At 46.0% G+C, this 27023-nt stretch overlaps 1 protein-coding gene across 1 annotated transcript in view; it reads left to right on the plus strand.

Annotated features, from left to right (window-relative positions):
* The window catches only part of PDZD7 (PDZ domain containing 7), a 721728-nt gene that overhangs the window by 164410 nt on the left and 530295 nt on the right, over positions 1 to 27023 (plus strand). The window contains exon 4 of the mRNA XM_086922676.1: positions 7056 to 7230. Coding sequence (XP_086778802.1) covers positions 7056 to 7230 — 175 coding nt within the window. The remainder of the gene's footprint in view (positions 1 to 7055; positions 7231 to 27023) is intronic.

The following is a 27023-nucleotide window of genomic DNA, read 5'->3' on the forward strand; positions in this document are numbered from 1 at the left end:
ATTTAGGTGCCAGCAATTTCTCCTTGATTTCACTTATTTTAATACTTAAGGACCGTGTTATGGAAGTATGGTCACTACAGCTTATAAAAAGGTTGATTATTGCCCACTACTAAAAGTGCCAGTTGGAAGTAATGGGAATCACTATATGCTTTTTAAATACAATTGATGCTGCTGTAGAAATAAAAATTGCTAGGCCTCCCTAAGCCCGTCCATATAGTGAAGGTATAGCTGGGGTCGAAATTGTGGGTAGCAATTGTGACAAAGCCATCAATATATGGTGCTTGAGTGTGCCATGTTTCCTGGAGAGACAACAATTGAACTGATTTGATACTACCTACCCACTCCTCATCATTAAGCTTGTTTTTGATCCCAGCTATATTCCAGGATCTGAGTTTTATTTGGCTGGTTGTAGCAAAGGTGGTCATTGCTGCCTGGAAGGCTCCAAATAGAGACACAGGCTGGACGGATTGCCTGTAGAATTGCTCCAAGGTGTCAGAGGTTGTCTCATTAGAGGGATTTAATGGCTGGGACTGGCTCAGTGTCTCAATGCCAGGACATATAGAAAAGGAAGTAACTGTTAACGCATTTTCAGACCTCGTATGAGTTCAGGTTCATGCACACACAACTCTATATATTCCTTCTGCTTCGACATGCTGTCACCCCCATACCTGAGTGATGTCAAGGGGATGCCAGAGTTTAGCCCTCTGAAGTCCAATTTGACCATGTCTATGCTCCCTACACAAGTCAAATTGTGCATACATACAGAACCTTGATCATGAATACCCATTACCCTTTTCCATGTCTTAGGGTGCCTTGGAAGAGGGTGTGGGACAGTTGAAAGATGAAGATTGGACATTTGTCCAAATGGCCCCTCATGAAGCAAATTTAAACAGCCTCCGCCTCATCTAAGTCAGATACTTACATAGGTTATATTTGACCCTGAGAGAATATTGAGGATTGGCTGAGGCTCAGGTCTGGAATGTTTGCATTGTGGGAGCACACCAAGGGACTTCTACGGCACTGTCTTGTTGTGTCCATTCCTAAAGCTCTTCTGGGAGGGTATTTTTGGAACTTTGCTAAGTGTCCTTGGGAGACCATTGGAGCATTGGCCTAAGATAGCTCTGCTGACCATATTAGAAGGCATGGGATTCACAGGGGTAGAGCGTATTTTGATAAGATTTAGCCTCACACTGGGGAAGAGAGGCATAGCACAACACTGGAGAGATGTGACATCGTTTTACCACCCTGGAAATTTCTGATATCCGTGCAATGTTGAATTAAGGTATAAATGGCCTACATGTGGCCTGAGGCCTATTGTTTTTACATTGTTTATCGTGTTTCAGTAATAATTCTAAAGCTCAATAAAAAGTTAGCTGTTGTGCTGGTTGCAGATGCTTCTTTGGTCTGCTCCTGTGCCTTTCCTCCTTTCTGCCAAATTGGTGGGCTGGGTGCAACTCCCACAGTTTCTAGAACGTTTGGCTTATGCAGAGTTCAACTTTTGACTTGGAATAGTTCTTTACTCCTGTCCAGAGAAATGCTGATATCAGAGACAGTAAATTATTTTGGCAGTCGCTGGTCCAGGAATAGACTATATGCTCAAAGACTAAGATAATGACTTTTCTGCTGTTTCAACCGGTAAACAGGAGGAGTTCTATTGCCTGGCATTTAAACAACATGTATTAATTAATTCTGCCCAGAGACTGAGTCCAGCATTCTACTTTTCTGCCGTTTTGATCCGGAAAGACTGCCAAAACTTGACACTTGTGATAGCTGCCCTGCTCCCCCCAGGATTCTCATCGCTGAACTTCTAGTGTGAGAAGAGAGAATCAAGACAACCACTGGTGGGCTTATCATCACTACCGTGAAGCCATCTATCTGCAGTCTTTCTCTTCTCTGACATATCCCCTACACAACTGGTGGTATGCTTCGTTTCTGTGTTCTTGACCTGATCGAACCAGATTACATTCCTCAGCTTCCTGCAACTGCATTGTCTCCTATTGCTGAACCCAGAAGTGGCTTCTGACTTCTGTTACTACCGTGATTGTTCCACATGAGACTAGTGTGAACCAACCTACAAGAACCCTGGTGACCATTTGTAACTCCGCATTTGTCATGGTTGCACCTCCTCACCCACCTGTGGCTTCATTTTAGGCTGTTGAACACCAGAGAGACAGTGGGCTGACAGTTCCACATGGCTGCCAGGAGCTACAAGCACATTTGTTGTACTGAGCCACATAGTGTAAGTGTAGTGAACTCTTCTACACCTGCAGTTTCTGGTCTAGTGCATGAACCTGCAGTCACCCTCACTGCCCATCTGATTCGGTAATACTTGCTACAGTACTTGTCACAAGAGTTATCTAGTTGCCTATGAGTTCTCATGATTTTAAGAAGTGTCCTGCCTTCAAATCACTTATGCTCTGCTTTGTCTGACGGCAGGTGAATGGTAGAAAGTCAGGCAGTTGTTCAGGTATTCTGGTCCTGTGTTGTTTTGCCTTCGACACCGTCTCCCACCGCACACTCACCGCCATACTCCACGCCACCGGCATACAAGGAATGGCCCTTGGCTGGATCTGCTCATTCCTCACCGGTAGAACCCAAAGTATCAGAGTACCTTCCTTCCTCTCCGGGCCCACAGAAATCAACTGCGGAGTACTCCAAAGATCATCGCTCAGCCCCACGCTCTTCAATATCTACAAAGCCCCCCTCGCTGCCATCATCAGGACCCCAGCACAACAGGACTCAGCTTCCAGGATGGAATGAAGGACATTGCATCCTGGATGAACAGCAGCTGTCTGAAACTCAACTTAGAGAAGACAGAGGTCCTCATCCTCGGCCACTCCCCCTTGCCCTGGGACATCACCTGGTGGCCCACCGTCCTCGGCAGAAACTCCCACCCCCATCGACCACGCCCAGAACCTCAGCATCGTACTCAACTCCTCCCTCTCCATGACCTGACAGGTCAACTCCGATGCCTCCTGCTGTTTCAACACCCTCCGCAACCTCTGAAAGACCTTCAAATGGATCTCCCTGAATCAAGAAAGACCAACACCAGCAGATTCGACTACTGAAACGCCCTCTACACCGGGATCAACAAGTCTCTGCTTCAGAAGCTCCAGTCCATACAGAACACTGCAGCAAGACTCGTACTCAGCATTCCTCAACAAGAAAACATCACCCAACACCTTCGAAGCCTCCACTGGCTCCCCATTGAGAAGAAAGTCACTTTCAAGATAATCACGCACGACTACAAAAGCCTCCACAACACAGAACCCCAATACCTCAACAAAATAATCTCCTTCCACATACCCAAAAGAAACCTCCAATCCGCCGCCCTCGCCGAAATCCCTCGTATCCACAGAGCAAGAGCAGGCGGAAGAGCCTTCTCCTACATTGCGGCCCGAACCTGGAATGAGCTCCCGATCAACATCAGACTCACACCCTCCCTGAACATCTTTAACTAAACAGAGCTGGTGCCCACACCCCTCCCTCTCCAGCACCTTGAGACCCTCACGGGTAAGTAGTGCGCTTACAAATAAATAAATAATTAATTGTCCCTCGTAGTCGTCTGTCAAAATCCCCCCACCCGTCCCCACCGTCCCACTGCTCTTACCTGCACAAACTGCAGCTGGTGGTGGGGGCTGGTCCAAGGCCACCAGGAGTTGTCCCATGGAAGGGGGGTCTTCCGAAGAGGAGAACTCCGGTTTCGTCTGAGTTGAGTTTGAGGCAGTTGGCTTTCATCCAGTTGACAACGTCATTCACGGCGTTCTTGAAGTTTGCTCTGGTGGTGTCCGTGTCTTTGCTGAGGGAGAGTATGAGCTGGGTGTCATCTGCGTAGGAGATAAAATTGAGGCTGTGGCTGGGGGCGATGTGTGCTAGTGGCATCATGTAGAACAGTGTGGGGCTGAGTGAGGAGCCCCAGGGTACGCCGCAGATGATGCTTTTGGGGACGTATGTACGGTGGGAGGTGGAGTCTCTGAGTGAGCCCAGTGAGGAAAGAGGATGGTAGCTTGAGGGCGTTGCCATGGATGCCGATGCGGTGAAGTCTTTTGATGAGGAGGTGGTGGGAGACTGTGTTGAAGGCCGCTAGTAGGTCGAGGAGGATCAGGGCTGCTGATTCACTGCGGTCAAGAATGGTTTCGACGTCATGCGTGGCAACTATAAGAGCAGTTTCAGTGCTGTGGTTTGAGCAGAAACCGGTCTGGGAGTGGTTGAGCAGGTGGTTGTATTCCAGGTAGTCTGTGAATTGGTGGCTGATGGCCTACTCCAGAACCTTGGCCGGAAAGGGGAGGAGTGAGATGGGGCAGTAGTTCTTGAGGTCTGATGTGTCCTGTTAGAATTAGGGGTCTCTAGTTGGCACAGGTTAGGTACTTGTGACAAATAGGGACCCTCTCCTCCAGTCAGGATAAGGGGATTACACTCCAAAAATAACCCCTGCTCACCCCTTTTGTAGCGTGGCACGAGCAGCAAGGCTTTATCTCAGAGGCATTGTAAGTTAAGCATTTGTGACCACATACAGTAACCCAGTGACAACACTACACATGGACACCACACAAGATTTTATATAAAAAATAAGTATATTTGATATAGAGTTACCACAAGACCCTTAAACGACAAAAAGAATCCACAATACTATTAGAGATCAAGAGTTCTGGTTAAAAGGCTTAAATCAAGGTTCTGTGCGAGTCGGTAGCCTGGTCCGGCTACAGCGCTGTTGAAAATAACACAGAGTCTAGCAAATCCAGCGGAACCGCGTCGGTACAGGCCCACTCAAATGTCGACAGACTCAGTCACAGTACCTTTTACTTGAGGCGGCCGGCACGAATGTGCGAGCCGGTTCCGGTGTTCGTCGAGGTGCAGAAAGGAAGCGTTGCAGGACGCGTTGTCCCTCGATGTGGTGCAGGCAGCAGCCTGTTGACAGAATTGGTGGATCCAAGGCTTGCGTTGCAGGGCGAGACAGCGGTTCGGTGCTGCGACAGAGCCGGAGTTCGGGAGCTGGCGTCGATCAGTCCCGACAGCGGTGCGAGTTGGGCGGTGCGTCACAAAGCATGCGAGGCGGTGCCCAACTCCGGTGCGGTCACAGGACTCAAAGTCAGCAGCAGTAACCGCGTTGATCAGACCAGTACGAGTCGGTGTAGCGAGGCGTTGCATGTTGCGGTGTCCTTCCAGTCGCGGTGCAGGCTACGGCTCGGTGACGGCGTCAGGACGGAGTCGGTGAGCTGAGAGCTTACATTGTTCGAGGCGCACGTTGCTTGATGCGGTGCCTACAGGACACAGGGCTGGACGTAAGAGTCAGTCACAGCTTCCTGTCTCTGTAGCCACTGAAACAGCGTTTCCAGCAGCAATTCACAAAGGCTGGTGAAGTCCACTGGTCCTGGGACTTCTGTCAGGGGGCAAGCTCTCTTCCAAGCCCTTGGAGATCTTTGCACATGTTGAAAGTAAAGTCCACAAAGTCCTTTCTCCTCTCTTTGGCAGTCAGGCAACCACTGCAGGCCAATCCCCCAGGCAGCACTTCAGCTTGGGAATAGTCTCTCCTCAGTTTCTTCAGGTTCCTTCTCCTCAGCAGAGGTTTCGTCTTGTAATTCCAGAAGTGATCTAATTTCTTGGGATCAGGGTCCCAATATTTTTACCCCAAAATCCTTTGTTCTCTGAGGGGAGAGGGGCCTGTGCCCAGTTCAAGCCAGTTCTGAAGCACTCTCTTTACCAGACTTCTCCTTTCCTTTCATAGCGCAGGGCATGCTCATCAGACGCCACACAGGAGGTGGAGCCAGCATTGTGGAAGGCAGGTACAGTCCTGGAGCACTTTGTTGACAGTCTTCCTTCTCTTCTTTCAGTGTGCAGGACAGAGACAACAGACACACCACAGGGAGTGGAGCCGCCATTGTAGAGTGAAGACCCAGCCCTATTCAGGTCCCAGGTGCAACTCCTCACTCCCATCTAGATGCAGATCTCTCTATTCACCACCAGGCTGCCCCAGCCTGTCTCCTGGAATCCCCCAGCCTTGTCACTCACAACCCCAGACAAAGGAATACACAACCTAGCAGAGGCAGGCTTGAAAGGTTAGGCAAGAAAATACCTACTTTCTAAAAGTGGTATTTTCAAACACAGAATTTTAAAACCAACTTCAATAAAAGATGTATTTTATTATTCTGAGTCCAGGCATACTAAACTCGAATTTCTACCATGTTCTCTGAGTCTGTTAGGATTATAAACATGTAATAATCTAACAGCCGATTCTGGCCTATGGAGAACAGGTAGCCTTGCAATAGTGAAAAACGAAAATGGCTGTAATTCACTATTAGGACATGCCACACACATCAGGGCTTGTCCTACCTTATACTTACAATGCATCCTGCCCATGGGCCTACCATAGGGGTGTCTGATATGAAGACAAGGCAAGGTCCAGGGACTGGCAAGTGGGTGCACTTGCCCAGTCACCATGACAGTACAAGACTGCACGCAGGCTCTGCAATGGCAGACCTTAGACACATTTTACCAGGCCGCTTCTGTGGGTGGCACAACCAGTGCTGCAAGCCCACCAGCAGCATTTGGATTTACACGCCCTGGGCACACTCAGTGCACTGTACTAGGGTCTGACAAGTAAACCAAATAGTCAATCATGGAATCACTAATTAATATATTCATTTACAATAGGGAGAGCATATGCACTTTAGCACTGATCAGCAGTGGTAACGTGCCCAGAGTCATAAAATAGCCAACAACAGGTCAGACAAAATATAGTAGAAAGGCAAAAAGTTCAGGTATGACCCTGCAAAACCTGTGGGTTTCTTCAGAAGTGGTTTGACTTTGGTGTGCTTCCAGGATACTGGGAAGATAGCGGAACTGAACGCTCAATTGGTGATGATGGCGAGGGGGGGGCTGATTATTTTGTGTTTACAAAATTTAAATATTTTTTTTTATAGAGCACTTTGTTGCCTGTATTTCTTTTCTTATATAAAATGTTAAATAAACCATATTAATTGCTTTTCTTTTACATACTAATTGCAAAACCTTGGTTTTCAAATTAACTCTTAAAAATGTTTAACTTAACATTGCAGAGTTCGCTGGTCTGTGCGTGGGGGACAAGATCACAGAGGTCAATGGGGTCAGCCTGGAGAGCATCACTATGGGAAGTGCGGTTAAAGTCCTGACCGGGAACAGCCGGTTGCGGATGATGGTGAGGCGGATGGGAAAAGTGCCAGGCATCAAGTACTCCAGAGAAAAGACCACCTGGTAAGAAAGGGCACGTCTGCCTGCATACTTTCAACTATTGTCTACTGTTCTAGGTAACCAAAAATCACAATGTACTGTTTGTGTGGGCCAAAGCGAGCGTGGCAAGTTAATGTGAGTGGCACCCAAATGGGTTATAGGGAACCTAACCAGCAAAGAGCACAGCCAGCTAAAATTCAGAATTCTTCAAGTGCTTTTTTAATTGTTTGTTACTAGGGCCTACTTATAATAAACATCTTATGACTCCTTTGAAGAATAAAGAAAATAATATATGAACCATCCTAGAAAACGTGGGTGAAGTGTCAAGTTTAACTGAAACTGAGTGGAAAGGCTCACTCCCCTGGCTTTCACCTTATTCACTTAGGGGCTATTTCACAAGGGCATTTAAGAGTATGTGAAATAACCCCAAATCATCTAAAATGGTAATATTCTTATACTAATGGTACAAATAGAAGGGACTATGCCCTTTTGCACTTTTACTAATCGTGATCTGAAAATTGAGGGATACGGGCCAATACCAAAAGGCGTTTATGAGAATGTGAAAAAATACTCCAGTAGTACGTAGTACAACGTCACAAACTCATAAATGCACAAATAAAACACTACAGAACACTTCTGGCAGAAGGACGCAGGAGATAGAGGGACGCACTCCACCACAGTTATGTCCATGTTTCTAAACTGCAAGGGACATTTGAGTTTTATTAAGATGATTTCATAATATTCTTATGTATAAGAGCTTCAATCAGCGCTCTACATCCATTTGTCTGTGGTTGTGCCATACATATTTTTTTCCCACCCACTATTTCATACAGCTCTGTGATGGCTCTTTCACAAGGAGCACAATTACCACTAAGTAGCTCCCTTCAGTGACAAGGACTACTACGGTAATCTGGGCTTTCTGAAATCAAAAATATTCTTGCTTTTAGGCAATTATTTCTTTATAGTGGCGAGAGCCACCAGCTCCCACAATATTACATTCTTTAAAAACCTTGTTAAAATAAAACAAGCATTGACAAATCCAAAAGTTTGGGAGCAACACCAGGCTTTTGGATTTTGCCAGAACATGTTATTGCTTGTATTCGCACCCATATTAACTCCTCTGTGCCACTGCTTTTTTGATATTCAGTAATACTTAGCAGGCGCCCCTTTTGTGCTATGATCGTTTTTTCCAGTCTGCCTTAAGTGTATCCAATAGGTCAAATTTGAATACATGGATTTTTTTTATTTGTTTACTAAATTTGCAGTTTTTTGTTGCTTGAGTCGAGGCAGTAATTGTTTTTTTATTTTTTTATATTTTTATTGAGAGATCATAAAAAGAAAAAAGAAAAAAGGATACGTAATCATTACATGTCAATTTTCATATCGGTATTTTTTAAAGTGCAAAATACATTATCCAAAGATAGACAGGCTGACAGTATACCATAATAATGCCAATACAAATTCAAATTCTAGGAGAAGATATTCTTTTAAAGTGCAATGTGCACAGAGTAATATATTAATAATAAAAGCATTTATCAATACATTCCAAGAAAATATATACCTAAAAAAGAGGAAGAAGTTAACAATCAATAACTAGCATTTCAACCCACTCCAGTATTTATCGTATTTTCTAAGGGCCCCTGATCTTAATGCGTATTTTTTTCCCTTCCCTGAATCGTCAATATTTTTGCCTTCCATGCATTAAGAGTAGGTACTTTATCCGTTTTCCACAATTGCAGAATAAGTGATCTTGCTACCAGCGATGCTATAAACAAGGACTCATCATGCGGAGTGGAACTAGGGGCGCAGCCAAAGACTGCAATTAATTCATTAAAAGTATTTGTCACATTGAATATATTACTGAGATATTTTCCTATGTCTTTCCAATAGTCCTGTATTTTGGTACATTCCCATATTATATGTTTCCAGGTTCCCTTTTCTTGGCAACGAAAACACTTATCCTCCACTTGAGGATATATATTGTGAAGAAACGAGGGTGTTCTATAAATTAACCATTTGGTGAAAAATTGCATTCATTTAAAATTGGCACCTCGGAAAATGGACTTATTAAATTTGTTAACTTTATCCCATGTTAGTTTGCTAATCTCAATGTCTGCTCTCTTTCTCCATCTGTCTCTAGCCTTATTATATAATACGACTGAGCTATCTTCATTAAGTTTTTTTATCTAAGTGCCAATCTTCCTCTGCGTCGCACTATTTAGCGCTTCAGTTATATGTAATTTTTTCAAATAAATTACCTATATCCAGCTCTCTTAGTTCAGCATGTAGGCTAATAAAGGACCATTGCAGGATTATATTAGACTGCTGAATCTCCCTTTCGATTTCCTCCCAAGATTTCCATCTACTCCCTATTAAAAAATCCTTAATTTTTTCAAAGCCATCATCCTTCCAGAGTCTCAGAATGTTTTTATCCAGGGTACCCATCTCTCCTATGATTAAATTCATTAAACTAGTTGGGCTATTTATTCTACAAATGTCATAATATTTCAGGAGCTGTTTTTTTTGCTTAAATAGCCACTGTATAGACTTGTAGCGTACCTTCTTTGGGTCTTTCGTGATTCTTACTGGGTCATTGATTTTGAGCTCAATCAACATCTTCCTCATTAAAAAATGATCTGCTTCATGATTTTCTGTGTACAAAAACCTAAAACTATGATGTGCAAAAGTAGCATGATAATAATCTCTAATATTTGGAACAGACAACCCTCCCTGTGCGGTCGGGAAGTTCCAAGTGCTTAGTGCTAATGTCGAAGTCTTATTTGCCCATAAAAAGGAAGAAAACATAGCATCCACTTTCTTAAAAAATGAAACCTGAATTGCACAAGGAGCTGCACTAAAAAGGAAATTAAAGAGTGGTAGAATAGACATGCAAATTAAGGCGGCACGACCCATTACAGATAAAGGCAATTGGTTCCATCGATCTAATTGTGAGCCAACCCTTTTCAGTAGAGGTATATAATTTAGCGGGTAAAGATCTTCCGGGTTTTCTGAAATATAAATTCCCAAATATCTTTTCGGAAGAGTATTATATATCTGCCTAAATTGCGTTAATAAAGTGTCTACCGTGCAATTGCATAAAATGATTTCTGTTCTATCCGTATTTATCTTATAGCCTCCCAGTTTTTGGAAATCCGAGAAGATTTTTAAAATTTCCACTTGACTGGTAGGCTTTGGGTTTAAAAAAAGGACAATATCATCGGCACAAAGTTTTATATTCGTCATTCCGGCCACTGGTACTGTTCCGTCCATTTTCCCCCTAATCCCAATCGCCAGGGGCTCAATAAATAAGGCGAATAAAATTGGAGATAGGGGGCAGCCTTGGCGCGTGCCTCTGTTAATATGACATGTCCCAACATTTATATTATTAATAATAATCTGTGCCCTAGAATTCTCATATAGTTGTTTCAAGAGAGAGATAAAATCAATCGGGAAATGAAAGCTGTGCAAAATCGAAAAAGACAGTCCATGACACGAAGTCAAAAGCCTTTTCGGCATCTAAAAGCCAAATCTGTGCTTCCACTTCATTAACCTTAAAAAAAATCCAGTGCCTCTAATAAAAATTTTGTATTGGTGTGAAGGTGTCTCCCTGCTATAAAACCGCACTGGTCTGGTCCGACAAGTCCTCCTACTATTTTGTTAAGTCCATTCGCCAGGAGTTTCGAAAAAATGTTGTAGTCTGTATTTAAAAGACTTATTGGTCTATAGGAGTTCATATTTTCCTTATCTTTTCCTTTTTTCAAAATACTGACTACAACTGCAGTGCGGAAGGATTCCGGTGGCAGACCTCCTTGTAATAAATAATTAGCTAATAACAGGAACTCTTTACGGATGGTGCCATCGAATTTTTTTTTTAATTCTGCAGGAACACTATCCTCACCAGTGGCTTTGCCGCTAGGGAGGGAGCTGATTACAAGATCTACTTCTGCCTTTGTGAACTCCTCCACTAAAAATTTTTTATAGTTGTTTCCTAATTTGGGAATTTGAAGTGCACCTAAAAACTCAAAAATTGTTTCACTCGCAGCCCCTTCACTAGTCTGATAGGCTCTCTCATAGTGCTTTAAGAACATCTCTCCTATATATGTAGTAGTCCGGGTCAAAAAGGCGATCTATCCTATTGCGGACTTGGTTTTCTTTAGCTTGCCATGCTAGGAGTCTACCTCTGTATTCACTCTCTTTCATAGAGCTTTTGTGTGTAAAGACTACTAGCTGTATCACCCAAGTCGTTTTAGAATTCCCTCATTTTTTTTTTGCCTCTGCTACCTTCTGCCGAGTAATAAAAGATCTGACTCTATAATGTTTTTGGTTTGCATGCGCAAGATTTATCTGTAAATTAATTTTCTCCTCCCTTTTTTCCCTCTGTTTAGGTATTTCTTTGGAGGTAATTATTCCCCTCAATGTGGCCTTGAACACGTCCCAAATCACATTAATTGTAGTAGACCCTCTATTCAGATTGAAAAATTCCTCTATCGCCTCCTTATTTTCTGTACACCATTGTGGTTCTGCGAGGTTCATTTCATTAAAATACCATCTTCTAGGTCCCTCTTTTTCCTGGTTTCCTATAATTATTTCCATTTTAAGTAGTGCACGGTGTGAAAATGCGTTAGGTAGATGTTTATAATTGCGAACTTCTAGACCATGGGATGTTAAAAAGAAGTCCAACCTAGAGTCTGAATTGTATTTTGCAGAATAGCAAGAATATTCGCGTTTGGATGGATTTTGGGAACGCCAACAATCAAAAATATCCAAATCTGTTTTGCAACTCTGTAAAGCAATGCCTACTTGGGGCTTATTCTGGTGTCGATCTTTTTTGGATGAATCAATTATAGGATTTTGTAAACAATTAAAATCGCCCCCCCCCCATATTATTTGCCCTGGTATCCCCGTTAGCGCTTGTTTTAGTTGCAGAATAGGGGGAGGGTCATCTATAACCGGTTTACCTGATTTAATTTGCCATACACAAATGCCCATCTGCCGCTGTGGTGTGTATGTGACCCTTCCACTAGGAGCCCTACATGTTTCCCTACTAGAATGCTTACCCCCCTCTGCGCCAGTCCAGCCACTGACAAAACTCTATAGCCTGTCCAGCCCTTTAGGATTTTATCGGCCAGGGTTCTATGATGAGTTTCTTGCATAAAAATAACATCTGGACAGAGATTTTTTAACCAACATTCTATTGTGTTTTTTTAACGAACATTATTCAACCCATGTGCATTAAAAGACAAAACGTTCCGCTTATTTCTCATAAATGTACAAATCTTTCATGCAAACTGAATACTCCTACAGAGCAGACATTGTGAAGAAATTCGTGTAAACCAATCTTGTGTCGGCATATAGAGTAGGCAGCTATCGATGCACAAAATACGCAAATTAGTACGAACAATGTATGCAAAGTTAAAATGCTAAAAGTATAAGAATCATAGGGTTTAAGACAACCTCCTTTGTGCAAAATACTCAAACCTACCCTCCAAAAAAGAGAAAGGAGCAGAAATTGTGCAAAGTCATCATTTAAAGTGCAATTAGTATGTATCTTGGACAATTTTCAAAGCGCATCAAAGTGTATAAGCCTAAGCTCATAATTTATTTTGAGGAATATAAATTCCTTTACCCAGGGATTTATAAATGTGCAAACTCAGCAACCATGTGCAAACTTCATCGGCTTCGAATATATGGCAGAGGCAGAGTGCCTTAAAGTGCAAAAAGTGCAAAAGTGCTCCGATTAGGGCAATTAATAAGACCACCAGCATAAATTACAAATGCCTTCGAGAACAGAAAAAGTGCCATAACGTGTAAAGAACAAATACTGAAAACTTCTCCCATACCGTAGCTGTACAGCCAATTGACCATGTAACTTCCTACATATGAACTCTCTTTCCCCCCCCCGCTGCACCCCCTTCATCAACCTGCCTTCCTTTACCCCCTAGAGGGGACAGAAACCCCCAGTGACTCACTTCCGTCCCAGGCTGTTTTCTTTTCTTTTTTGTGGATGCCATTTTGCTGCATCTCTGTGCGCTTCCTGAGTTGTCTTGCGCCCGCCCCTTTTTAATCGCAAAGACTATATATAAAATCTTCAGTTTCTACTAAATTTCAATTATCTCAAACCTGGCTATGCAGAGAGACCCTCCTTGAATGACTGAGCTTCTTGTATATCTGTAAATATAAAAAATCTCCCCTTAGCTAGCACCTTTAACTTGGACTGCTGTACGATCATTGCTTGAGCGCCCTTAGCCTTAAAGGAGTCAATCATCTTAACAAAATCCCTACGCCTGTGAGCCGATGCCGCTGACATATCAGAGAAGATCCTGGAGTTTTTTGCTTCACCTGCATTGAAAGATCTTCGTGAAAATTCCGTGTTCAAAATGTTCTCTTTAACCCTATAGTCAGAGAAGTTCAACGGTATGGTACGCGGATATTTCAGGTTATTGGGCCTATGCGCGGGGACTCTATGCACTCTTGTGATTGTTAGGTCGCCTTGCAGTTCCGGTATAGCCTTTTTTTAAAGTGACTCCGACCATTTTACCACATCAGCACCTTCCAGACCTTCGGAAATGCCCATTAGTCGTATGTTGGACCGCCTGTTATAATTTTCTAAGTCCTGCTGTTTTGCCTCCACTTGAGATTTATCTTTATTTGCTGCATGAAGGTCTCTTTGCATGGCAGTCAAAGTGTCTTCCAGGGTTGAAACCCGAATTTCTGCCTCCAAGACTCTTTTGGGGAGATTTCCGAAGTGTTCCTCCGTCTTTGTAAGCCTGATATGGAGTTGTGATATTTCATGTGCTTGGGAGATTTTAAGGTCCCTTATTTCCTGAAGAATAGTTAGCAATATCTCCTCTACTGAATTCTCTTTTGATGAACCTGAACCTGCCGGGTCTATTGAAGATGGAATGGTTAGTGAAGAAAGAGTTTTCACAGCTGGTGCTTCTGCTGGTGCTTCTTCTACATGTTGGGCTGCCTTTGTATTCTTAGCAGGACTGAGCTGAGGATGAGGATGGGGTTGGGGGCGGAGTTGAGGTGTAGGCTGAGTCAAGGGAGCCTGGAGCTGCGGTGACTGAGTTAGGATGGTCAGGGTGGCCAGAGTGGCATTTGGCACCGCCTCTGCCACTGCCTCTACCACCCCCATTGCCACTGGCGGTGCCGCTTTTGACACAACCACTTCTTCTCTGTTCTCTTCTCGCTCCCTGGCTCTGTTCGTCTCCTCCCGATTTGGGGTGCTCGTGAGTCGCCCCTGCTGGACTGACGGTTTGGAAAAGAGAGGGTATTGCTTAGAGCTTAGTTGACTCTCTGTCCCTTTATTCACGCTCCTACCAATTTTATCAGTTTTGCCTGTATTGTCCACCTTATCCTCCCCATCACCCTCATTCTTGTCTTCAACAGCCAGCAGACTCAACTCCGCCGATAGATCAGATAATGTCTCCGCATCTTCATCTTCTTCTCCAAGTTCTTCATCCTCCTCCACAGATTTAGTTGAGGTATTGTGTTTGTTTTGTCTAGTTTTCTCTGCCGCTTCCATAGCTTTAATTTTTAAGGCATTTCTTTGCTGTGCCTTTCTCCTGCCCTTTTTTTCCCCTTTAGCCACAAGTGCGGATACGGCCGCCGTCGGTGATGTGGCAGACTTTAAAAGCTCTCTTGCCGTGTTAGCTTGCTTGCCACTAGCTCTTGCCGCCATCTTCGTGAATCAATAAGTAGTAGGCCGTATGACAGAAGAGGCAACAAGGCAGTAGGAAGCGGGGGAAGACAGCTGTGATGACCCCCGCTTGGCTGTGATGTAGGCAAAAGCGGAGAAAAACAGCAGACAGTAAGGCGTCGATCCAGAAGCAAAACGTACACTCCCAGCGCGGCAGTGGGAATCGGCCACTCTCACTGCGACTACATCTGCTGTGTTGTTGATTTGTTGACTTGTTAGCTTCAGGCTCTCGGCGTGCGTAAGAGACCGTGGCTGGTTGACTGATACTGGACCCACCAAAGAGCACAGGTGGGCAGCTTAAGAGTTGTATTGAAAGACCGCTTTTAGACTCTGAACAGGGAGTCGCCACGGGTGTGTTTTTAGCTCCTCTCCGCCACTCAGGGACTGCAGTGCATGCTAGGACCGCGCTCTCTGGAGCACTGGCTCATAGGACTCATGGGTGCTGGACCCAGTAGTCCCTTATAGTCTTTACTAGTATAAGCTCGTAAACATCACTGGGTGCCTCTCAGGTGTCCCGGGAAATTAAAGACAAAATCGCCCCCACTGCAGAAAGGCTAATAGATGCTCAATAGAATGTAAAACCGTAAATGTCTTTTGAGTCTCCGAGTCTTTAAGTCCATTAATCCTTCCCGACTAGGGGATCAAGCCAAACAAGAACAGACACAGATCACAGCTGTAGCAGCGTCAGTGTTAGCGCCTTGTGCAAACAGACTGCCTCCCCTTCAGCTCCAGCGTATTGCGCACACCGTGTACCTTCAGCGGCAGCACGCGGACAACAAACAACAGGTATGAGGGAGTAACCGCTAGTGACCGCTAGCATCGGCTGCAGAAGTTTTTTCCCAGCTCACCTCGAGCGTTTTCGGCATTTTCGACGCTCTTTCGGCGCTTCCTCCGGATCTCGCAGCCTTCTACTTCCCGGCATTCAGAGGCTGGAGAGGGGTCGGAAAACCGGCTCCGCTGATTGAGCACTCATCGGTCTCCAACAGTCTTTCCGCGGTTCTCCCAGCATGAGAGTGACCGTCACGCGACTCGAGGCAGTAATTGTGGCTTTAACTCCACTTTGTGTTCTAAGGAGCTTTTATAATCATGGTTACTAGCGATAAGGTGCACATTTAAGAATTGTGTAGGCAACCTGTCAATCCCACCTCTTTAGGGAGTAGGCTATAGCTCTTGGAGCAAAAGAATTAGCTAGCAATTCTCTTTGTAAACAATAAATGCTCTGCGATGAAACCGATGCGTACGAGTAGGCATGTTAATAAATCTGCAAGAGCCAGAATATTCAGAGCTTCTTCTGGCCACTGCGGATTTCACACAATCCTGCTATTCAAATGCGAGATGCCCTACCGTGTCATCACACCTTCAGGGCCCCTTGCACCCCAGATGGTTCCCAGATGGCACAGACATTCAATACATTTTCCAGACTATGGAAGCCATTGCCTGCTAAGCTGTGAATATGTTACATAGTGGTGAGTTGAGTAAGCTTGGTATCCATGCTATTAGTTGTGTTCCTTGATCAGTTGTTTTGACACCCATACGTGTATGCCTTGTCTTTTGCCATAATTTCGTGAATTAGTCTATGTAGTTGTTTTCACACATGACAACTATTACCTTGTTTTATGTGAAACAGGTTATAAGGGCACATAGCGGAAATCGCTATTGTGTTGCATATGACTATTTATTAGTTGGGCTGTTTTGGAAGGTTTGGTGCCAAAATCGTGTATAACCTTGTTCTGTATGGCTCTCATAGAGCGCCTCTGTCGTTTACTTCAGTGTCTGAATATCTTTACCCATTGCTATGACATAGCAGCAGTTGATAAACAAGCATTTACAATGCAAAGGTTTTGCCTTTGCTAAAGTTAGAGCTATTGGCATTGCTCTTGACATTATTTTTATTTATGTTTTTTTTAAACATAAATAAATGGCATTGTCATTTACAATGCCACTAGCTTTATCTCTCGCAAATGACACACACAAACACACACAGAGCCCCCACACACACACACCGAGCCCCCCACACACACAGCCCCCTACACACACAGCCACAAAGAGCCCCCCACACACACACAGCCACACAAAGCTCCCCACACACACAGCCACACAGAGCTCCCCACACACCCACACAGAGCCTCCCACACACACCCACACAGCACAAGCAGGCAACAGGGGCACACGGAGGCACAAGCAGGCAACAGGGGCACACGGAGGCAAAAGCAGGCAACAGGGGCACACGGAAGCACAAGCAGGCAACAGGGGCACGAAAACGGAGGCACAAGCAGGCAACAGGGGCACACGGAGGCACAAGCAGGCAACAGGGGCACACGGAGGTACAAGCAGGCAACAGGGGCACACGGAGGTACAAGCAGGCAACAGGGGCACACGGAGGCACGAGCAGGCAACAGGGGCACGAAAACTGAGGCACAAGCAGGCAACAGGGGCACGAAAACTGAGGCACAAGCAGGCAACAGGGGCACAAAAACTGAGGCACAAGCAGGCAACAGGGGCACGAAAACTGAGGCACAAGCAGGCGACAGGGGCACGAAAACGGAGGCACAAGCAGGCAACAGGGGCACACAGAGGCACAAGCAGGCAACAGGGGCACACGGAGGTACAAGCAGGCAACAGGGGCACACGGAGGTACAAGCAGGCAACAGGGGCACGAAAACTGAGGCACAAGCACAAAACTGAAGCACAAGCAGGCAACAGGGGCACGAAAACTGAGGCACAAGCAGGCAACAGGGGCACAAAAACTGAGGCACAAGCAGGCAACAGGGGCACGAAAACTGAGGCACAAGCAGGCGACAGGGGCACGAAAACGGAGGCACAAGCAGGCAACAGGGGCACACGGAGGCACAAGCAGGCAACAGGGGCACACGGAGGCACAAGCAGGCAACAGGGTCACGAAAACAAGCACAAGCAGGCAAAAGGGTCACAAGCAGGAATTGTAATTTAGACGGGGCTGAAGTGGAGAACGGTCAGTAGGGAAGTAGTGCGGCTGGTGCAGTGGTACCAGGCCGAAAGGTGAGAGGGGCTGTCTGCACCCCAGTTTGGACAGTTTCCACTACCTAACAGGGATTGGTGGGAGGGGGGCGTACTTCTTGCTTGCTTTAGGGCTGTTACTTCGGGGACGCAGTGCACGCTCTTGCCTGCTGCCTGCTGCCACCGGGATACGACAACAGGCAGGGAGAGGGCAGAGAAGCCAGGGGAACATGTGTAGCCTCAAAAAACAATGCACCAGGCTTATAAGACGGCAGAGCAGCATGTGTGGCATCAAAAAACAATGCAGCAGTCTTACAAGACAGCAGAGCAGCCAGAGGAACACGAGTAGCCTCTAAAACAATGCACCAGACTTACAAGACAGCAGAGCAGCATGTGTGGCATCAAAAAACAATGCAGCAGTCTTACAAGACAGCAGAGCAGCCAGAGGAACACGAGTAGCCTCTAAAACAATGCACCAGAGCAGCCACAGGAACATGTGTGCCTCAAACACAAAGGGCTTATTGCCACTAATTACAAACATTTTAATGAAAGATTTTGGCAGTATGGATGCAACAAATAAATAAACAAAAACTTCGTTTTAGACAGACATCAGATCAAGCGGTGGGTCAAAGAATTTGCTTTACAAACTACTATTGTACAGTAGGATCCGCAGGTCTGCGCACATTCACTACAATTATCACGTAGTCCAAGTGGCCCTGACCCGGAGTCAACTGAATTTCTTGAAGTTAAAAAAATCTCAATACTTGAATCACCCACTATTGGAATGTACAAATAACTGTTTACTTTTGTGCAACAATATATTCAATGCAACTCAAAGATCACCATATTTGCAGCATCTATTGTATTTTTAACTCTTGCCAATCACTTAAGCTAGTACATAATGTGTATTTGCAGCTCTTAAGCACTGGCAAAATCAATATGCCTCGGCTCTGTGACTGAGATCCATCAGCTTGGTCACTGGCTTTTTGTAATGCCGTACAATGGGGTAATTTCCCCTCAATGCTGTGCAATATGGTTACAAAACAATAAGTGTGATGACACGACTGACATGTCAAGCAAGCAGAGACACCAGGCAATCACCGCGCCGTGAGGGCAACGGCACCAGCTCCCTACCGCCAGCGCCGTGAGGGAAACGGCAGGACCCGCCGCCAGGTAGTTCAACCAGGCGAACTACACTCCCCAGAAGCCCCGGGGGAGGCGTCCAACCCTGACGCTCTGCACGCGCCCGGAGGCGCTTAAAGAACTTGGAGCGGCGAACGCTCCTGGGGGCAAGCAGAGACACCAGGCAATCACCGCGCCATGAGGGCAACGGCACCAGCTCCCTACCGCCAGCGCCGTGAGGGAAACGGCAGGACCCGCCGCCAGGTAGTTCAACCAGGCGAACTACACTCCCCAGAAGCCCCGGGGGAGGCGTCCAACCCTGACGCTCTGCACGCGCCCGGAGGCGCTTAAAGAACTTGGAACGCCTCCCGCATCGCGGGACGCGCGCGGGCAGCGCCGGGAGAAGCCCGGGACAAGGGCGGGCCCTCTGTGGCCCTCAGAGGCCCGAGGAGTCTGGTCTGGGCCAGAAACGCTGCTCGGTCTGGGTAGGCACGGTCTATCTTATTATAGTGTGTCATTCTTTTTACAAACTCAATGTCAAAGGCTAAAGTAGGCAATATGCCACTGGGACAGAGTGCCATTGATAACTATATGGTAAAAAAGGTCGCCCAGATAAATAGCGATCGACGTGCCTCATTAGGGAAAGGAGATACCATAGTATGTTTACAGGATGATCCCCTGATTGTTGCACAAGACACAGAGGCCACTATCAGGGCTAGTTTGTCCAATTCGGAAATGCCCTCTCTGAGGGCACCCGACCCGTTACCAGCGAGTCCATCAACATGTATGCTGACACTAACACCCAACTCTGTAAACGTTGTGGCAATGGTACATTCAGGAGAGAGGGAGCAACCCGATATAAATAGTGAAGCGAGCGAGGGGGTATCCCCCAAGAAGAGGCCATTAAGGCAGTGTAGAAAGACGGCATTACGTAAAGGGGGACAACCAACTAGCAATTCAGCGGTAGCAAACCCTAGCCACACTACTGATAACATCTGGGCAGCAGCTAACAATCCCTTTGTGTTCACGGGAGTTGACTCAGGCCCCCCAAAGCAGAATGCCAGTGTTAACATTACTAATGAGCAGTTTACTGCCTTAATCTCAATTATGGAGACCAGCCTGGGGATGAAGATAGAGGAGGCTCTCAAACCACTAGTGGAAAAAATCGATTCCCTTGTAAAAGAAGTAGACAGGCTTGGGGGGCTTATCTCCGCGCAGCAAAAGGCTGCTGGAGATACTAGCATTATACTAAAAGAAATAAGGTCCACCCAAGCTGAACAGGGGAAAAATGTGCCAGCAGCAGTCAATCCGGCAGGAGCACAGAGTACACTAGGGAATAGACCCCAGCGGCCACCACCTGTCAGTCTCCCTCAATCTAAAGCAGGAAACCCGCAGCCACGTGTAGGCTCACTTTCAACTACAGGTAACAAGATAGACCCCAGACCTGACAGAGGAAATCGCTATCTAAATCTTCCTCCGGATTGTGCGCCTTTTGTGGTGGTCTTAACAAATGTCCCTGCAGTTGGCACCCATCCGGCATCTCCATATGGCGAGTCATATGACTCACTAAAAAACAAGACAGTCTCATGGCTAAACAAGAATTGCGGTTTCCCCGTCGGGTATTCAGATCAGATAACGCTAGTTAGAAGGGTAAACTGGGTAGGGCCTTCTAACAAAGTGGGCAATGGGGATTGCATTGTGGCTAATTTTAGACACCCCCAACATGTGGCAACTGTACTCCTGAGAGCTGCATCCCTGGTATACAACGAGGGTAGTATCTGTGTTCGCCCACTGGGCTACTTTTATGCTCACCTTTGTATGGAACCCCCACAACTGAGCAGGCCAACACCTCGGTTTGATACTCTGACCCCGAACATTGGGAATAATGGGATGCAATTAACATACAATGTAGTTAATTCTGGCGGGCTAGGTTTTCCAACCAACCCAGGGAACAGACTTGATCTCGGTGGGCAACGCCAGATGGCTTATAATGTCAACACACATAACAGATACGAACTTCTGTCCGGTCTTGATATGTGTGACTGACATAAAGTACCTGTGGGTAGGGATGGATTAAATGTAGCTGATCTAACATGCAATATTGACTTTACCAACCCACAGGAGCCCAATAAATGTGTGACTATTGTGTCTTGGAACGTTGCGGGTTTAGCAACCAAAATGGCAGATGAAAAATGGGTTTCTTTTATTAAACAATTTAAGGTTATCTGCCTCCAAGAGACTTGGGATGTGGAGTGTGAAATGTTCTTAGAAGGTTATAAAGCATTCTCTGTGCCAGCATCTCCATCTAATAGAGGAAGACCAAAGGGAGGATTGGTGATCTTTGTCTCGGTTTTGATAACCTCGAGTATCCTCACCATTAATGTACAACGTTCATGTGCCCAGGGTATTGTTTTGTCTGCCAAAAGCAATAGGGTTGGACTGGTCAATTTTTACAATGCTACTAATACCACCTTAGCATTTAATGAACTAACTGTACTAGACGAATATATTAATGTCTCCATGAAGAAACACAGCCTTAATCTAATGGTCATGGGAGATTTCAATGTGCACCTCTGTGGCGATCCCCTTAGGAAGTGTATACGGGATTTAAACTGCGATAGAGCAGATGGGCTACATTTCGCACATACAGCAGAGGGTGAATTTTGCAATTCCATGATGAATGACTTAGTTTTAACAATGGGCATGGAAATTAGAGACCCCGGTAAAAGCTTTGACACTCCGACTTTTAAGGGGCATGGTAGAGGCACCTTTATTGACCACATGCTATTTTCTGAAGCTCTGTTGCCTTTCTTAGAATCCTTTGATATTAACAAAAGTGAGTTCAGTGATCACAACCCCCTTGTGGTTTGTCTCAGGGGTTTTGGCCTCTCAGATGTCATGCCCTCAGGCCTTGTAAGCAATCTGACAACGACTGATGGGAGGCGGCGCTTAAAATGGTCAACTATTACCCCAGACCTTCTGTATAAAAATATAGAGGAATCCTGTGCAGATGAAATTGTTAATTGTACAGGGACAGATCCGGTGGGGGTGCTTAATGCCTTTCACGCTTTGGCGGGGAAAGTGTCAGGGTTACTCACGAAACCATCTAAGGGAAACTTAGAGAAATGCGGGCCAAGGTGGTTTAACCAAGAGTGTTCAAAAGCTGCCCGTAACCTGAAGGCAGCATTGGCAGATGTACCACGGAACCAGGAGAAAATCCGACTCTGCCGTAAAGTATATAAGTCTTCCCTTAAAACGCATAAGGAGACTTTGCGTGTGGAGGCCTGGAATGAGCTTTTGGACCCCGAGACTCTAAATAGTAGCACGAAATTCTGGCAGTTAGTAAAAAAACCATTCCTGTCAGAACAACCGGGGGATGGGCTGGAGTGCTGTATAATGAAAGAGGATTGGTTTCGTCACTTTGAATCACTGTACTTTTCAGCCGACCCTGGCATTGGTGTGAGCTATTCTAGTGAATCTAAAGGAGTACTTAGGTTTGAGTGTGGCGAAGTGTTGGAAGCCATAGAAGGTTTAACATCAAACAAAGCTCCCGGCCCAGATGGCATCCCCCCTGATTTATTTAAGTCCAGACCACACTTCTGGGCTCCGATCTTGCTGGCGGTTTTCAATGCTGCCACAGTGGTAGGATGTCCAGTGACCTGGGGGGTGTCAACCATTGTCCCGGTTTTCAAAAAGGGAGATAGGGGTAGCCCACTGTGCTACCGTCCAATCTCCCTAATTGATTCAAAGGTTAAAGTTATCGGGAGAGTTCTGTTGAGGAGAATCACTAGTTGGGCAACCGCAAATAATGTCATGTCCATATCTCAATATGGATTCTGTGAGGGCAGATCCACGATAACTCAGTGTCTTAATTTATTCCTCATACTCAGCAAATACACGGTGGCCCAGAAGGGTACGATCCACCTCGCCTTCATGGACCTGTCGTCAGCCTTCGACTGCGTCAACAGGGGGAGGCTGTGGCAGTACATGAGGGCGAGGGGAGTCGACATTGGGATTGTCGACTTCCTGGTGGATATGCACCATCAAACCAGTGCCAATGTAAGATATTCATCTAATGGGGACACCACTGATATGTTTATGATAAATAAAGGAGTACGTCAGGGATGTATTCTTGCCCCTTTTCTTTTTAATTTCTATATTAATGATTTGGATGCAGCACTACAATCTATACAGGCTGACTGCCCCAGAGTAGGCAGAAGGGGCATCCCCGTGCTGTTATACGCGGATGACGCGGTTTTAATCTCGCGCACGGAGAAGGGGCTCCAGGCACTTTTAACTGCTTTTAATGTTTTCATGTCTGATAGGGACCTAATGGTCAATAATTCCAAGTCCTATGTAATGCAGGTTGGCCAACGCCCAAGAAAGAACTTTGTATTCAAGCTTGATGATAGTCCCATTCCGGTCACAGAGACTTTTTCCTATCTGGGTGTGCTATTTGACTCGAAGTTAAGTTGGGCCCCTCATCTGGTGAAGAAGAAGAATGATATGTTGAGGGTTAATGGAACCATCCTTAATCTTGCGAAAAAGATAGGAAAGAAACCAATAACTGCAATGATTAAGTTATATAATGCCAAGTCTGTAGCCACGGCGGTATACGGCAGTGAACTGTGGGGCTATGTGTCTAATACTCAATTACAGGTTATCGAAAACACCTTCTTTAAACGGTTACTATGTGTCCCTGCGAGTACCCCGAACCTTGTTGTGCATGAGGAGTTAGGGGCACCGTTTTTATGCGATAACCTAGCACTGAAGCCACTGATTTGCTGGGTTTCGCTATGGCTTAATAAGGAGATACCACTCACTCACCAGATTGTACGGGATGTAACATCTCAGGATAGCTGTATGCGCATCCCCTGGCTAAAATACTTGAAATCTTGCTTTGAAATGCTGGGGTGCCCCAAACTGTTCTCCCATCCGAGTGGCATTGTGAAGGGGGACATAACAGCGGTTAAAAGAGCCTATCTCAAGTTTAAATTGGCGGACAGAGAAAGTGTGGAAGTGCTGAAACCAAGTGTCAGAAAGTTTATCATGCTAAAGTCGTGTGGTGGAATGGAGCCCTATCTGGCTTGCGCCTTTAGCTCACATGAAAAGTTCTTGCTGACTAGGTTCAGATTTAACACTTTTCAGCAGCTCTTAATAAGACCCAAATCAGACATTTTTAGCAAACATGTAGCTCCCTGTGGCTGCGACGGGAGGTCTCCTCAGGATATGCTACATTTTATATTTTTATGCAGGTTTTATGATTATCCCAGACGCTACTTTCTTGTTGATCTGCTGAGAACATTGGATTTTAAACAAATTAGACCTGCCCTTATTTATTTGCAGCTCCTGCACCAGGATTGTGTACTCCATATTTTGTCGTTTTTAAAACTTGCACTGAGAATAAGAACTTGCTTAGACCAATGACACTTTTTTGCTAACTAACAATCATGATGATTTTTAATGATATTTGTGTACAATGTTTTTAATAATGTATTGATGCGCAATTTGAAAATGTAATCAATGTATGTACTTTTTATGGTTTGAAATATTAACTGAAATAAAGTCTCATTTGATTTGATTTGATTTGATTTGACATGTCATTCTGGTGATATGTGTATCACGACCCATGCAGGTACCTTGTCAAAGCATAGAGATTCGGCTTTAGGCAGACTCCTATTGTTGTGTTCTATGTCTGGAAGGAATAACAGAAAACGCACACAGGTACCTAAATACTGGTCAGGTCATGTCACATGATGGGTGAGGCCTACAATATTAGTTTACATGTTTTAAGCCACCCTTAATTACATAGGCCATGCCTCTTGGATAGGATTCCTTGCAGGTCACCCAAAGCACTGCTCCAAAGAGTGACCGAGGGCTTACCTGACCAGGCCTCCATGTTGCTGCATGTAGATGCTTTCCTTGCCTTCACCCGCACAGATCTCCGAAGCAGAGGTATCCACAGTGCAAAGAACCAGACGCAAGTCTGAGGAGGTTGATGGCACCGGATCCACACCATAAATGTACACACAACCTCTCCTGACGTCCTCCAGTAGCCAGTCTCCGGCCGACCTAATCAGCGGGAGGAGGGCGGGAACAAACATGGACAGCGGGAGGGGGGCGGGAAAAAGACCACGGCAGGGAAAGAATACACCGGCTGACCTAATCAGCGGGAGGAGGGCGGAAACAGAGACGGACAGCGGGAGGGGGGCGGGAAAAAGACAGCGGGAAAGTATTTACCTACATTCCACATTAAAGCTCTGTCGGGGCTGTTGTTTGTATGATTAAGGTAGACGGCGAACAGCATAATGTACACCTCTGCCAGCAAAGGGAACGCGATGCCCTGCTCCTGAAAGTGGTTCTGCCCTAGCCTGAAAAAACCCTCAATCTTCATCCGTCAGCGAAAACCATCAACAACCTCCCTCACTCTACAGCCCGCTAATGCCCTCATTTCCGTGGGTACTGAAGGGGCCATGAAGCTGCCTTCTGTGCTTACCACCGCTTGGAAAAAAGTTTTAAAAAACCAGCCACATATACACAACTACGCAGACACAAAAACTACTCGCCGAATCAACATACATGCACCTACAGAACTATACGAACACAACTACGTAGGTGCAAAACCTACACACGGGAATCAAGTCAACATACATACATGCACCTATACACACACGCACAACTATACACACACAACTACGAAGACACGAAAACCACACGCGGAATCAACATACATGCACCTACACAACTATACACACATAACTACGCAAGTACGCATGCACAAAACTACACACGGGAATCAAAACCCACACACTTGAATCAACATACATACACCTATACAACTACGCATACACACACAATTACGAACATTCACATGAAATGAATGAATGAAACTTATATAGCGCACGACTTACCCTGGGGCATCTCAGCGCTTGCTTAGGGAACCCGTCCTGGTATTCCCCTGTGAGATAACCCTGGCAGGGTATCCACAAGGTGAAAGCCAGGCATCCCACCGCGAGGGGCCGTTGTGGAGATTAAGCAAGCTATTGCCCAGAGTCGCAGAGTGTGAACCCGTGAATCGAGAAGGCACCGGAGCGAGAATTAACAAGTCCGTGGAATTTTGAGCCCAAGACCCGCCGAGGCGGGGAATTGAACCCTGGTCCCGGGCCGAACTCAAGCTCCAGGTCTGCCGCCTCTAACCCCTGAGCCACACTTCTCCACATACACGGGAACACAGACACTTACACAAACGCACAATACTACAGCCGGTTCAGAAGGCACAGATACTTCGAGGGGTAGTGAACCAGCTGCACTCCATATCACTACAGATTAGTCAGGTTGTAATGCAGGGCTGTCTTTGGACAGCGTGTGTTGTACAACTCACCCGTTTGTTTCTGTGCATTAATCCAACTAGGATTTCTTGTGTGACTAACTGCAAACGCAGTGATGGGGCCTGCAAGGGACCACATACCTGCCTGTGTAAACGCAGTGTGCCAGTACTGTAAAGGCAGTTAACACCTTGGAAAAATTACATGGGGGTAGCAATCAGCATCCATGGGATGGCTGTCTTCTCCCGGTCATGCCGAGAGAGCGGTCATTCAATGCCTCGCAACCAGCGAAGTGGTGGAAACCCACTGAGATAGCGGCGCCTCGCATGGGCACCGCTCCGAGGCAAGGGCCTTGGGTACTTCTCAGGAGGCGCCGAGGCGGTGAACCTACTCTCCTATAACCACAAATCAAGTTCTGACTGAGCAGCCCTCGGTGGCCGCGTGCAAGGGCTTGCAGGGAGCCGGCCCCGGCTCTCAGATGCAAATATGCGGCGGAGAGGAAGGAAGCCGTCGCACCTCTAACAGACTGAACGCACTTGCCGCATTACTCAGTCTGTGATTTACTCCTCGGGCCGTCTGGCTTCCAGGGTGGGGTGAGGGATGCCTGCCAGTCACACCTCGGATGCCCTACCTTCGGCACACTGGATTACAGCGAGCGCTATCACTCCGGCCGTGCCTGGTTCAGTGAGGCG

The sequence above is a fragment of the Lissotriton vulgaris genome, chromosome 5, assembly GCF_964263255.1.
Source record: "Lissotriton vulgaris chromosome 5, aLisVul1.2, whole genome shotgun sequence".
In the NCBI taxonomy this organism is placed as follows: Eukaryota; Metazoa; Chordata; class Amphibia; order Caudata; family Salamandridae; genus Lissotriton; species Lissotriton vulgaris.